General features: G+C 43.4%; 1 protein-coding gene across 3 annotated transcripts in view; it reads left to right on the top strand.

Moving 5' to 3' along the window:
* Nucleotides 1–15,061, top strand: part of lama5 (laminin, alpha 5) — a 113,332-nt gene that overhangs the window by 73,488 nt on the left and 24,783 nt on the right. Inside the window, exons 17-35 of one of the 3 annotated variants that reach the window (XM_074642653.1) lie at nucleotides 105–157; nucleotides 480–579; nucleotides 674–726; nucleotides 899–1,004; nucleotides 1,109–1,208; nucleotides 2,288–2,444; nucleotides 3,820–3,952; nucleotides 7,326–7,468; nucleotides 8,753–8,856; nucleotides 9,121–9,274; nucleotides 9,403–9,566; nucleotides 10,018–10,126; nucleotides 11,257–11,354; nucleotides 11,441–11,654; nucleotides 12,746–12,872; nucleotides 12,963–13,102; nucleotides 13,512–13,627; nucleotides 13,890–14,101; nucleotides 14,799–15,000. In XM_074642653.1, the coding sequence (XP_074498754.1) occupies nucleotides 105–157; nucleotides 480–579; nucleotides 674–726; nucleotides 899–1,004; nucleotides 1,109–1,208; nucleotides 2,288–2,444; nucleotides 3,820–3,952; nucleotides 7,326–7,468; nucleotides 8,753–8,856; nucleotides 9,121–9,274; nucleotides 9,403–9,566; nucleotides 10,018–10,126; nucleotides 11,257–11,354; nucleotides 11,441–11,654; nucleotides 12,746–12,872; nucleotides 12,963–13,102; nucleotides 13,512–13,627; nucleotides 13,890–14,101; nucleotides 14,799–15,000 (2,485 nt within the window). Of the gene's footprint in view, nucleotides 1–104; nucleotides 158–479; nucleotides 580–673; nucleotides 727–898; nucleotides 1,005–1,108; nucleotides 1,209–2,287; nucleotides 2,445–3,819; nucleotides 3,959–5,521; nucleotides 5,652–7,325; nucleotides 7,469–8,752; nucleotides 8,857–9,120; nucleotides 9,275–9,402; nucleotides 9,567–10,017; nucleotides 10,127–11,256; nucleotides 11,355–11,440; nucleotides 11,655–12,745; nucleotides 12,873–12,962; nucleotides 13,103–13,511; nucleotides 13,628–13,889; nucleotides 14,102–14,798; nucleotides 15,001–15,061 lie in introns of all 3 variants that reach the window. The other 2 variants (XM_074642654.1, XM_074642652.1) reach the window with 2 other exon arrangements.

Below are 15,061 nucleotides of genomic sequence, written 5' to 3'. Positions count from 1 at the left end.
CCGATGGATTCATCAGGTTCTCTAGTTTCATATGATATATTTTATATATGTACTATGAAATATGAATATATAATAATATGTCTTCTTTCTTTCTTCATGTCCAGCTGGTACCTGCCACCCTGCCGGCTCTGTCCAGTATGTGGTTCCGCCTCCAGTCGTGAGTTCATGTAGTTATTTGTTTGTTTTGTGATTTTGTTTTTTAACAAATTATATTCAAGGTTCACTGTGACACAAAATAGTTCCAACTGAAAGAGCTGAGATAATAGGCAGATCAAATAAGATAAGTGTCATATATTTATATTAAAAACCTCATAATGCTTCCTTCCGGGGAATCTAAGATTGTCAGACAAACTTCATGGTGTTTTATCTGTAAATGCTGCACATACACACAATGAGACAGGTGGTATTTAGGAATATCTACAGTAATATCCGTCATAGCAGCAGTAGAAACAGCCTTATTGGTTTATTTTCCTCTTTAGGGCCAGTGTGAGTGCCGTCGTCATGTGGAGGGCCCGGCCTGTGACCGGTGCAGAGCTCTGTACTGGAACCTCTCCCCAGACACTCCTGATGGATGCACCAGTAAGAGAAACAACATCTCACATACAGTATGTTTCACTGGTCTGAGTCCAGTAAACAGAGCTCATAAAGACTGTTTGTCTTCTTCCTCCTGCAGACTGTGAGTGTAACGTTGCAGGTACCATCAGCGGCGTTGCAGAGTGTGCACAGGTGAGCAAATGAACCTGCAGTTCTTCAGTCTATATTCATTTATACTGTAGTTCCCTCCTCTAGAGGTGATGCTTTTATTAAACAGACGATATTTCATCATATAATCCCTGTAAGATCAGTCTCATGCTTCCTGTTCTACTAATAGTAATAATGTCTTCCTTGTTTCTGACAGGAAACCGGTCAGTGTCACTGTAAACCCAACGCCTGCAGTGGAACCTGCTCCACCTGTAAAGACGGCTACTACAACCTGCAGGAACAAAACTACTTCGGCTGCCAGGGTGAGGGCACGTCTTCAGTTCTTGGTTTCACCGCTGGGATGCGGCCGTCTTGTGTTTACATGTGTGTGTGTGTGTGTGTGTGTGTGTGTGTTGTGTGTGTTTAGGTTGCCAGTGTGACATCGGAGGTTCGGCAGGTCAGTCTTGTGGAGAGAGGAACGGCCGCTGTCGCTGCAGACCCAACGTGGAGGGACCGAAGTGTAATCTGTGAGTTTCACAACAGACTAACATCAATATCAAGTTATTCATTTAATCAGGACGATATTCAGTTTGATTGCAGAACATTAAGACTCGTCAGGATGATCAGTGGCCTTCATTTTTCCATTTCTTTCACAACAAATGCATAACCGATTAACGCTATCGGATAAAACGGTTAAAAGAAATGTTAATAATTAACTCAAAAGCTGAGCGGCTCATCTTAAGAGTTGCAGGATACAGGAAGTCGACTCCGGTCTCTCCGGCTCGCTTGAGCGGAGCGGAGGAGTTGTAGTTTCATAGCATTTATTCACCGACAAATAAACTACACACACTGCTACACCTACGATCACAGCTAGAACACCACCAACAACCTCACACTCACCACCAACACACACACGGTCTGTTGGACACTCGCTAACGTTACTCAGACTACGTGTGGCGGCGGCGGCGAGCACGAAGCCTCCGGCAACGCTAGAGCTGCTAACGTAGCACAAACACACTGTCTGTTGGACACTCGCTAAAGTTCCTCCGGGCAGACACACAGCTGACAACCTGCTAAACTAAACTAAATGTGAGCTGGAGACTTTTACTGGGAAAGAGGCTGCATGTCCGCGACACTACACGCAGCATCGTAGCTGCTGAGTTAACACTCCTGGACGGTGAACTGGAGACAGTGAACGCAGCATCGTAGCTGCTAAGTTAACGCTCCCGGACGCTGAACTGGAGACAGTGAACGCAGCATCGTAGCTGCTAAGTTAACGCTCCCGGGCGGTGAACCGGAGACAGTGAACGCAGCATCGTAGCTGCTAAGTTAACGCTCCCGGGCGGTGAACTGGAGACTCAGTTATCTGTTGTGCTCCTGCAGCTGGTGCACCGCTGCATGCGAGGCACAAATCTTGTCGGTTAACGGGTAATAATCGGTTAACGAGGGTCGGTTATCGGTTAAGAACATTTTTTCAACACATAAATAAAGGAATGAGTGAATAAAGAGAAATGAGACAACATAACTTTATTAAAGTGTTCATCCAGACCTTCTAGTTTCTCCTTTAGCTCTGTGACCTTCTAACTGGATCTCGCTGTGTCTGCAGACCTCGTCCAGATCATTACTTCCCAGACCTCCACCATCTGAAGTTTGAGATCGAGGAGGGAACCGTGCTGGACGGCCGACCGGTGCGATTCGGCTACAACCCTCTGGAGTTCCCAGACTTCAGCTGGAGGGGTTACGCTCAGATGTCCCCCATCCAGGTAGGAACGTCACCTTTGACCTTTAGACACTCATGCGTTAGTAGGATATTACAACATCTTGCACCGATGGAGTAAAGATACAGATAGGCGTTTTTTTTCATGCAACTGAAGCTTTAAAGAATCTAATAATGTTTATTATTAATGTGGTACTGACGGTACATTTATAGACTCCGGTTTGAGATATCAATATTCCAGATCATCATATGTTGTCACCTCACAGATTTGTTTTCTAATACTCCAGTTAAATATTTAAAATGTCTTTTTATATGTGTTTTTCTTATAAATGATGTGTATTATAGTATGCATTACATGTGTTTGTGACTGTGGCCCGTCATCTCTGCTCCTCCTGCATGAACATGGACATTAGAAGGGATAGCTCTCGTTGGTAGAATCACCTCTCAGCACATATTACACCTCCAAAGGACATTTTATATGATTAAACTTTGACTTCTACCTCTGTTGATGCAGTAGTTGACAGAACTGGTATTCCTAGTCTCAATATGGATCTGAAATATTAAGCTTTTCATGTAATTCATTTCACCCACTTATTGTTATTAATAATAATAATAATAATAATAAAATGTATTTATAAAGCACCTTTCATAGAGGGGGAGTGGTTCAAAATGCTTCACAACAAAGTGAAGAATCAAAAGAATAAATAAAAACAGAAAGATTAAAACATGCATATATTGCACATGCATTAAGTGAATCTTCAGGATCTCAACTTAACTACGTCCGAGCTTTCATGGACTTTTGTGCCGAGACGTGGAAATCCAAAGAGAAATGTGTTGTCTTGTGTTTTGGGGGGTAAAAGTATTTTCTTTGTGTGGTGACGGTGACGGTATTAAATACTTCCTTTTGGCTCGCTTTCTCTTTTTGTGTTGGTGTTTCCCCACTCTCTCCTCCTTCCTCCCTCCCTCTCTCCCTCCCTCCCTCACATGTTCTCTGATCTTTACTCTCCTCTTCTTATCACACTTCTCTATCTTTCTTCTTCCTCCACTTTAATCTTCCATACCTCCATACTTGATATTTCCTGCTCCTCTCTCATCCATTATTTCCTCCGTTCTACTTCGTCTCCCCCATCATGCCTTCATCTACTCATCTTACACTCTTTACCCTTGTCTTTCCTCTCTGTTAACTTCCTTCTTTCCTTTGCTTCATCTCTCCCACTCCCTTTCTCCACCCCTCTCTTTCCTCCCTCCATCCTCTCTTTATTTCCTTCCTGTGTCTCCCTATACCTCTTCCTCCTCCTCCTCCTCCTCTTCCTCCTCTTCCTCCTCCTCCTCTTCCTCCTCCTCCTCCTCCTCTCCATCATCTCCTCCACCTCTCTTTTCTCTCTCTCTGCCTGCTGCCTTGCTCGCCGGTCCTTCGGCAGTCCAAAGTGTTGTTGTCGGTGTCGGTCAGCTCTCCGGACCTCTTCCACGTGGTGCTACGCTACGCCAACAGGGCGGGTTCGGATGTCCGGGGCCGGGTGTCGGTCATAGAGGACGGCTGGAGCTACTACTGTGGTAACTGTGAGTGCCGGGAGGGGATATCTGTCTTTCCTCATTCCCTCCATCCCTCCATCTCTCCATCCCTCCATCCCTCCATCCCTCTATCCCTCCATCCCTCCATCCCTCCATCCAGAGGCAGTGCAGTAAAGAAAGCTGCACCGTCTCACCTCTTATCTACTGATTTCCGTGCTTCGCTCAGGAGTTCAGCTGTGGTCCAAAGATATAAGTCATAAATTCAGATCCCAAGTCAGAATTCCTGCTGGAATCATCATCATGGTGTGAACCTCAGAGGTGTGGACTCCAGTCACACGTTTGATGACTTCAGAGAAAATAAAAAAAGACTTGCAGCTCGACTTTGACTTTAACACCAGAGACTCGTGACTTCACGTGGACTTGAGCCTTTTGACTTGAAAACACTTGATAGAGTTTAGGACTGGGGACTTGAGTGCAAAGACTTGAGTGCAAAGACTTGAGTGTAAAGACTTGAGACTTAAAGCTGCAGTAGTCAGTATATTTTTGGCATCATTGGTCAAAAATCCCATAATAACCTTTCAGCATATTGTAATTCAAGTGTTCTGAGAGATAACTAGACTTCTGCTCCTCCACATCTAGCCCGTTACGGGAGACTTTAGCCAATCACAGGTCATTTATTTGAGAGCGTTCCTATTGGCTGAGCTCCGATCATGTGACCAGAACTTGCCATTCCTTCACCAGATTTCACAATGGCGGCGGCGTCACAAACTTTCTCATGTAACAGCTAAACCGTGCACTATGAGATGATTCTGAGAACATGTGAGGAGAGAAATAGACATTAACGTAACAGAATATTGATTCATATTTGATCAGCGCTGCCTAGTTTGACCGTTTGGTCGGAGTTCAGAGTGATTGACAGCCGGCTCTCATAGACGGCAGCTGGACAGCAGACCTCAGATCAGCTCTGACTGCTTGTTTTCCTCCGGTCTGTGAAATCTTGCAGATGCCGTTAGGAGCACCGGAGGACACAGGGGAACATGATTTTTTCATGTACAACTGTCAGGATATAGCGATCATTTTATAACAATAACTTTTTATAATCATACAATATTTGCTCCTACTGATGCTTTAAGTGTGACTTACAAAACAATGACTCGGTCCCGCCTCTTTTAAACGTACTAATTTAAAATGTCAACAGCACAGATTATTCTACACATATCACAGCGAGCAGCAGCAAAGCCTGCTAAATATCTGTGATGCAGCCGTAGTCGTTGCATTCAGGACATTTTATTATGCAGAGAAAATCCTTCAGAGGTTTTTCTGACCTGGACTTCCATTTTTATGACTTTGATTGGAACACGGCTTGATTCCTGGGTTGAAATCTGCGTTCTCCTCCTTCCTGTATTCTGTCCGTCGCACCTCGCTCCTGTCAGGTATCTGCTGGTTGGTGGTTTTGACCTGCTGCTGCTGCTGCTGGCGGCCTCGGCCTCGATCTCCTCTCTCACCTTCAGGGCCTCAGATTTAGATTTAAGACTTGAGGATTCATATCTTCTCCCCTCCACACTTCCCTCTTCTCCCACTTCATCCCCTTCTTCAACCCCGTCCCCATAGACCGCAGTGAAGCTTCAGGTTTATGTGAGCGAGGCAGACGTCTATCTGACTCGCTTCATCCTCAGATATGTAAACTCTGAGGGCGCCACCTCCAACGGTAAAATAACAGCCTATCAGGTCAACCGCAGAGGTAGGTGTCCACCAATCACAGGAGAGCATCAGTGTGAGTGTGTTTGACTGTGTGTCAGCAGCAGGCCAGATGGATGTGTGAGTGTTTTGTTGTATTAATCAAACAGTTCATAGTTGTTGACTCTTGGTTACACTACAATTTAAGTTTTTATAACATTTTAATGTAGTTTTCTAAAACATGGTTTAATGTTGTTCATTTATGTTATGTTGCCCACTTTTCACATTTACTTCCTCAAATGCATCTACAGTATTCACGATAAGTCCAGGTAGGGCAAAAATAATAATGTACAGTTGCAGTATATACTGTGATGGAATAATTGATACACAAGTTATCTTTGGAAGGAAGAGGTCCGGAGCTGATGATGTCTTACAAAAGAAGGTTTATTGAAGCTTGATCAAGGAGAATTGTCAGGTCTCCACAATAGATGCTCTCTGCGTGAAGGCCTCACAACTCTGTCCTTCCTCCCCGGTGCTCAGTGTCTTACCCCTTATCATGTTAGGACTTACTCCGTTCCTCTGGCATCTCTGACCCTGGTTGCCCTAGCGACTGGCTCTACGGTCTCCACTACAGGCACAGCTGTACAGATAACGGTGGCTCCTCTAGACAGGACTCCAACCCAATAATGTCAACAGAGGGACACTCTGACAAACACTCTGACCTTTCTACCAATAAGAGAGGAATTGATGGAAAATTCCATCACATATACGATACTGGCCATCTCACTGCTGCACGCTACTTTTGCAGAATATCAGCATGCGCACCAGAGACTTCCGCCGGGGTCGTATCTAGAAGGTAACCTCAAAGTTACAAAACTCTCGCAAGATGGTTAAGTTTAGGGTAGGACGTCGGGCGGCGAGTTTTCAGACGTCTTTGCAACTTGGGTGTTACCTTCTAGACATGACCTTCTGATTTAGCCCTGTACTAACTTGAATGTGATAAAAACTTTCCAGATGTTATCGAACCAAATTTATTCAATTGTTATAGTGAAACAAGTCTTTTTCATGGAGGGTTGGACGCGCAAAACAAGTTATTCACCGTTTTATGGCTGCAACAGTAGCGATGGATAGAGATGCACCGATCTGACTTTTTAAGTCCCGATACCGATACAGATACCTGGGCTTTGAGTATCGGCCGACACTGAGTACCGATCCGATAACAGTGTTTAATTAATAATCTGTATGCCTCACTGAGTGGATCATTCTGTTATGTGTAACAACAACAGGTGACATCAGGCTGGACTTAAACATGACTTTCCTAACTTTGTAAAACAAAATGTAACAAATGAATACAATTTTCTATTTTATTTATACAAATTAAATTTGTATTTATTATTAAAATAATAAATTGTACACCAGCAGCTTCGTAAAAAATCTTAAAAAATAACAGAATCTTTATTTATTATTAAAATAATAAATTGTACACCAATAACTTGGTAAAAAAAACAAGTTAACCAACTTGGTTGTGATTGGCCGGTGAGCACGCTCCAATGCGTCATTGAGCCATGAGTTCAAGCCGACCAAAAAATCCTGAACACGAAAATTGAGAAAAACGCGGCCTAACTTCACACTTCAGTAAAATATAGTTCAGTCTTTTCACGTTTAAGCACAAAAACAGATCTCTGATTGTCTCTTTTGATTGTATTTAGATATCTAACTCCACACGTTTCTGTTTTAGGTTCGGAGCAGTCCAAACAGATCGTCTTCGCTCCCAGCGTGGAGCCGACCTTTGTCAACGTTCCCCAGAACAACTTTGTGGAGCCGTTTGTCCTGAACCCGGGAACCTGGACCGTGGTTATAGAGGCGGAGGGAATCCTGCTGGTGAGACACACACAAACACACACACACAAACACACACATACAACACACACAACACACCTGTTTTTATACATCGTACACATCGGTGCCGGAGCAGCTGCACCCTCCACTATTAGATCTGGAAGTACTCCGTTTGGTTTAAAGCGAGGCGTGCAGGAGGCACGACATCACGCATAAAGTACGCTGCGGTTGTAATTTTTAGGCTTTTCACCAGAAGTAAAACGGCTTTATTTTGCAAGACATCACAGGAAGTGGAGCGTTCAGGCAAAACAAAACTAGTCTCTTACAGCCAGAAACTAAAAACTACGTCTATTTGAACGAAGATCAAAGAGCATAAAACAAAGTTATTTTGTGGCGCCCCTTCTTGACATTTTTTTGAGAAACCAACTACAATAACTTACAATAACGCATTTATTTAATAGTATAAGACTGGGTATAAATATATGTATGTATACATCTGTTTGTGGACGCATGTGTACATTTATACACATTTATGTATATATACTTTATATTTGTTTTATCAACTACCATTTTACCACTTTTATTATTATTAATATGTTCTGTGATGTTCTGTTTTATCAGTTACCTTTTTCTTACTTTATTTATCTGCTTTTATTGTCTTGTGAAGCACTTTGTAACATCTGTTTTGAGAAGTGCTATATAAATAAATGTATTATTATTATTATTTATATTATTATAATAATCTCTGGATAGCTTTTATTTAATTTATATATTTTTAAATTATTATTAGTTTTTTATTTATTTACTTTTTTTTATTTATTTCTATTTTCCTATCCTATTCATCAATTTTCTATTTCCTTTATTTCTCAAATTGCTTTTCCTGTTTTTTGTTGGGCATTGGGCGAAACAAAATCTTTTCACTGTGCAGTTACTTTTTAATTCATTATTGATAATCAATAAAAAAAATACCTTTGAAAGGTTCACAAACGGGACAAAGAGCTTAGAGCTTTATTGGTCATGGTTGAAGGATCTATTTTGCAGGAATTGTCACTTCCAGGTGTTAATCAGATAAGAATGTTCCCGCCATACGTCCCCTCCCCCGTCACTAATCTTATATAACTATAACGAGGCGCCCATGCCTGTATACAAACACTTAAGCCTCTAACGGGTGACATGAAGCCACCGTTAGCACAGACAGCCGAGAGAGAAACACATCGTCGTGTATTATACGTGTTTAATCCACCAAAACTCCCGTCAGCTCAATTTGTCTTTATTGTTCATGTACCCAGTAACACTGTATTTATCTATGCTCTGTTTGACCTTCAGGATTACCTGGTGCTGCTGCCCAGCGCCTACTACGAAGCTCCCATCCTGCAGATCAGAGTTACTGAGCCGTGCACCTACAGCTCTGTGACCGACGCCAGCCAGAAGTAAATATGCACATCGACTAGCTTCATATTTACCGTACAGATTTGAGATTCGATCTTCTCAGCAAACTCATGGCAGAAAAACAAATGAGCATATTTCCCACAATGTTGAACTATTCCTTTAACCAAAAACTAATCTTACTACCAACCTAAGCATCATTTTAGGTCAAGTTGTAATTCAAAATCTAATTATAGTTCTGATTGATTTCCTTCCTGAAAACCCAACAAGCAACTTTAAGTCTGTTGTTTCTCCGTGTGTCTGTGCAGCTGTCTGCAGTACCGATATCTGTCTCTGGACTCCTTCCCCTCCATCTCCGGCAACGATGCCACCTGCCGCAACGACAACCACCTGCCGCGCCCCTGCCCGACCGAGAGGGTGACCCCGCGCCACCCCGACATGGCCGTCTGCAGTGGCTACGATGTAAGAGAGAGGGGGAAGGGGAGATGTTGGTGCATTATGTGTGTTGGTTTTATAGAGAGAGAGAGAGAGAGGCCAGACAGCTTCACGCTCACCGCTCTAAAACTGCTTTAATAACTGTTTGATTTCAGATCAGCGTCGAGCTGCGAGGGCGTCTGCCGTCTGCGGGCGATTACGTTCTGGTCGTTGAATATTCCAGCGAGGAAGAACTGCCACAAACTCTGTCTGTCGCTGTAAACATGCCGGGAGCACGAACACACGAGCACCGCGTCGTCCTGCTGCACTGCAAATACAGGTACAAAGAAGAAGAAGAAGATGAAATGCTTTATGACATCCCAGTTTGTTGTGGTACCTGCTACCTCTCAACCTTCTAACACGATATACAACAGAAATCAGATACCTTATATTGCACATTTAGAAGCTCAACACTCACTGAACACAGTCACATCTTTTTACATGAAATTTAAAGGCAAGAACTCCACGACTAGGCGTCATTTTCCCATTAGACGGGTGGATATGATGCAAAATAACAGTTTAAAATGAACCCAAGAAGACAATTAGAGCTCAGCTGATAGACAACAGGAGGATGAAACCTTAAAAGAGGACGCTGTGTTTGTTCCGGCTGCAGTGGACCGTCTGTGTGTGTTCTGCTGTAATGTGTGGACTCAGCTGGTTCACAGTTTACTGTCGCCGTCTGTCAGCAGCTCTTAATCACTGTGTGTGTGTCTGTGTGTGTGTTTGTGTAGCTTCCTGTGTCGAGTCGTGGCCATCGATGGACAGAACAGAGTGGCCGTCTTCTCGCTCCCCGGCAACACCGAGATCCAGCTCGTCTCCGACCGCGCCAGCTTCTTCCTGGTGAGAGCAGCGGCAGCAGCAACCCACGTCGTCACATGATCGACCGACCCAGAGCGCAGCGGTCACGTGACGAGCACGCTGGAGATTAGTTGTAAACATGGAAGGTTCATCTGTCCTTAAATAGTTTAGAGCAGGGCTCAGCAACCTTTACTATCAAAGAGACATTTTAGACAAAAAAAACAACAACAAAACAAATCTGTCTGGAGCCGCAAAACATGTGATCATTGTGATGAAGGTAACACAGTTTATAGTCTAATGCAGTGAGGACCAAAGAGACAATGGACTACGGAGTATTAGGGCCACATTGAGGGAAACAACATCTGAGATTTACAGAATAAAGTCAGAATATTACGAGAATAAAGTCGTAACTTAACGAGAAAAAAGAAAATAACACGTAAAATTACTTTTTTATAATATTATGACTTTATTCTCTAAATCTCCGATTTATTATTTTCCCTCAATGTGGCCCTAATACTCCGTCGTACCGTCGTACCATAGACCTACAACAATGATAAATAAAAATGAAAATGTAAACAAAGAACAGTTATTCATTTCCATTTTTAAAGATCCACTTGGAGCCGTTGGAGAGGAGCTGAAGAGACGCAGGTTGCTGACCTCTGATTTAGAGCATTAAAGAGATTTTCAAGATGTTTAGAAAGTGAGCCTACGTTTTGAGTTGTCTCCCATAAAAAACATATGTTTTATTATAAATTACACAGACTAAGGACGAAGGAAATTACTTAAAATGGATTTTTTAAATGGATTTTTTAATTATACATGTAACTGTCACAAGTCACTCAATAAGACACATTACCAGAGTAATGCTTCTTTAAATCAGTTAATCAAATGGTTGATTTGAGTCATTAACTACCTAATAATTTAGCAGATAAAATGTCAAAAATATTGATATAAAAGTGCTCAATATTTAACCACTGCCCAAATAATCTCTTAAAATTACACATTTTGCATATATATATATATATATGTATATATATATATATATATATTTATATATATATATATATATTTATATATATAATTATATTTTGTAAATGATTTGATCAACCATCTGAACAGACATTGATTAACTGTCGATTGATGATGTTTCTGTGTTTCTTCGTTGTCTTCAGCACAAAGTGTTCCTGGTGCCCAAAGAGCAGTTCACCATGGAGCACGTTGAGCCTAAAGTCCACTGCATCGGCGCTCACGGGCAGTTCTCCCCTGACAGGTACAGTAACATAGAATAATAACTGTACTTTATGAATATTCACACACACTCTCTAAACCGTCTTCCTCCTCCCTCTGTCTCTGTAGCTCGTCCTGCGTCCCCTCGCGCTTCCAGACGCCGTCAGACTCGCTGGTCCTGAAGGAGGGCCAGAGCTCGTCCATGCAGGAGTCCGTCCTCGCGTCCCCCGCAGCACCTCCTCCCCTGACCGTCCACCAGAGGGACGAGCCGACCTGGACGGGAGGAGACAGACCTCCCCACGGAGCGGATAACGGCGACCACGTCAGGCTGGACTCACTGCAGGTACAGACGCTGATGCAGATGTTATTTAAGATGTTGAATCTGGTGTTCACAGTCGTTGTGTTCGGAGCTGTTTGCTTTCAGGTCCACAGATTTTTCGGCTAACACTCGTACGATTCTGTCGATTAATCGAGGCGTTGATTTAATCGAAAAATCAAAGAGTTTTTCCACAAAGAATTACAAAAAAGCACCGCTTTAAATCAGAGATGTGCTCAGAAGTGTCTTAGAAGTAAATCATTCAGCATGAAATAAGCATTAAAAAACAACTAACGAAATCGACCAATACGACCCATTAGTCGACTGATGGTACGTGTCCATAGGGGCGTTTTTTATCGCGAGGGGACGCGACGCTTCCCAGCATTGGACGCTTGGTGTGCTGTCCCTAGAAACAAGGCACTCGGCTCCTGATTGGACGAACGCTTTCCCGCCGTTGGCTGCTGCTCCCAGCTTTCAAACCGGAACCAGTCTGGAGGCTCGTTTGGAAACTTTCTTCTCTTATTTCACGTAAATAGTTCACTGAAATGTGTTTCTGAAAACATTTGAGGTGAGAAATAATCCATGTTGATGAATCTGTCTTTAATTTAGATCAACAACGTTTATTTTAAAAGATCCTCGGGAGTTTTCGAGAGGCGGCGAGCCGCGTCGGACGCCCGTGATTTACATAAAGTAGACGAGCCCTCAACTTTATGCAAATGAGGAGCGGGCGTCGTGACGCCCAGTCTCTGGAATCGCGACGCCACGCTACCAAAATGCATTGCGCGGCTGCTTACATAGACAATGAATGGGGAGCGTGGAAAGCACGGAGGCTGTGGACTCGTACCATAACCGACTGAGAGGAAGCAGCCCTGCAGATTTTACTGCTCTTGTTTTGTCTGTTTAGTGAAAAGGAACTATTTAAGGTATATTCTTGTCTAACTACTACTGCAAAGCTTTATGGGTATAAGGAACCAGATCTGTGATATCCAGCAGGTCCTCCCCACGGTGGACATTTATTACTCATCATTGACCGTTTCCTGAGCGGTTCTTATCTGTGAGGAGTGAATCCACGCGGTTCAGTTACAGGAACAGATTGAACTTCTCATCTCCTTACCCAGAATGCAGCGGTGTACTCGACCCGGGTCCACGCCCTGGGGCGCTACGTCTTCATCCTCCACTATCACCAGCCTCTCCACCCCAGCTATCCCGTGCAGGTTTACATTAACGGAGGACGGATCTGGCAGGGTGAGAGTATAATCAGAATGAATGCATTTAAATAAAGATGATTAATAAACAGGAATAGATGGATTCATGTGTTTTTGTTTTGCGTCTCAGGCCACGCCAACGCCTCCTTCTGTCCCCACGCGTACGGCTGTCGGAACGTCCTGGTGTCTGAGAACCAGATCATTCTGGACGTGACGGACCACGAGGTCTTCCTCACGGTGCAGATACCTGCTGGCAAGACGCTGTGGCTGGTGAGTGTTCCCGCCCTGCTTTCATTTCTCTGCTTTCATTTCTCTCCTCTCATTCTCCTTAGATTTCAGTTCCTCTCTTTGGAGCCTCTTCAGAAACAACTTTAGGTTTTAGGTTCCCCCTCCTCCTCCTCCTCCTCCTCCTCCTCCTCCTCCTCCTCCTCCTCTTCCTCCTCCTCCTCCTCCTCCTCCTCCTCCTCCTCCTCCTCCTCCTCCTCCTCCTTGGATCTGTTTTAACTTCAGTTTGTTCTTTTATTGTCATTCTTTATATGAGTTCACCTCTTATATATCTTATATATTTACATATTATTTGTTTAAATATGTGATTATTTTCTTTACTTAAATTTCTCCAAAATCTTAATGCACCAAATGAAGAACCTCTGACCCTCCGTGTTGTGCTGTGTCTCTGCAGGACTATGTGCTGGTTGTTCCTGAGACGAGCTACAGCTCCAGCTACCTGAACGAGGAACCTCTGGATAAATCGTACGACTTCATCAGCAACTGTGGACAAAACAGCTTCTACATCAAGTCAGTAATCACAGCTGAATCTGCAACCATGTTTTCATATTACTGAAAAACACCCACATAGTGGTGAAGGAAAATGAATTTAAAGTTGTGGTGCTTTCCTCAGCCAGTGAATTCAGATGACATGTTGAGTAGAGACACGCTGCTGAATACAAGTCATACTATCTTTACATCTACTTATTGTCAAAGATAGTGAAAATGTTCACATCAACGTGCTTCTGCAATATGTGACTGAAGGACTCCTCTTCCTCCCTCGCCCCTCCAGTCCCTCCGCCGCCTCTCCGTTCTGCCTCGGCTCGGCGGTGTCTCTGTCGGCCTTCTTCAACAACGGGGCGATGCCCTGCGCCTGCCACGAGGTCGGAGCCGAGAGCGACACCTGCGAGCCGTTCGGTGGCCAGTGCCGCTGCAGGCCCGACGTGATCGGCCGAGACTGCGCCATGTGTGCCACGGGCTACTGGGGGTTCCCCAACTGCAGACGTGAGTGTCTGATTGGCTAAATGAATGTCAGATAGGAAACATGAGTCTGTCATGGCTGCTGCTACACTACACACTTCTGAATCATCATCATTAACAACAATAGATAGAGGTAGGAAGTCCTAATACCGATACCGATACCTGGGCTTTGGGTATCGGCCGATACCGAGTACCGATCCGACACCAGTGTTTAACTAATCAGCTGTATCTCTCACTGAGTGGAAGTGACTGGGATCATTCTGTTTTGTGTAAGAACAGTAACAGGAAACATCAGGCTGGACTTAAACATTACTTTACTAACTTTGTAAAACAAAATGTAACAAATAAATATATTTTTTTATTTTATTTATATAAATTTTATTTTTATTTATTATTAACCTAATAAAAACATCTTTAAAATTAAGATATTTTTTTATTTATTATTAAAATAATATATCATTCACCATCAACGTGGTAAAAACATCTTTAAAATTAAAATATTTTTTATTTATTATTAAAATAATAAATCATACATGCTGTTTTAAAATGAAAACCTATTAGTGTGGATGTAGCTTTATTAACATGTCTGATGTGTTGTAGCTGCTGTAACTCAAAACAGACATTAAAAGTGGATTTGTTTCTGTCGCTCCTTCTCTTCCCTCCGTCTGTCTCTGAAGTGTTTCAGTATTATCGGTTACTAACTATCCGTTCTTCCCTCCAGCCTGTAACTGCGGTACGAGGTTATGTGAACCGGTGACCGGCGAGTGTATCTGCCCTCCGAGGACTCTGCTCCCAGAATGCACCGTGTGTGAGCCGCAGACGTTCGGCTGCCACCCGGTGGTCGGCTGCGAGGTCTGCAACTGCTCCCGGCCGGGCGTCGACTCCCCCGATGTCAACTGTGACACCCTCAGCGGACAGTGCAGGTACGACGAGACGAGACGGAGGAAATAAAGATTTAATTACAGCTGATATTATCAGACTTGC

The sequence above is a fragment of the Sebastes fasciatus genome, chromosome 8 (assembly GCF_043250625.1).
Source record: "Sebastes fasciatus isolate fSebFas1 chromosome 8, fSebFas1.pri, whole genome shotgun sequence".
Lineage (NCBI taxonomy): Eukaryota > Metazoa > Chordata > Actinopteri > Perciformes > Sebastidae > Sebastes > Sebastes fasciatus.
The sequence above is the reverse complement of the archived record's forward strand: the minus strand, read 5'-3'. Positions and strand labels throughout refer to the sequence as shown.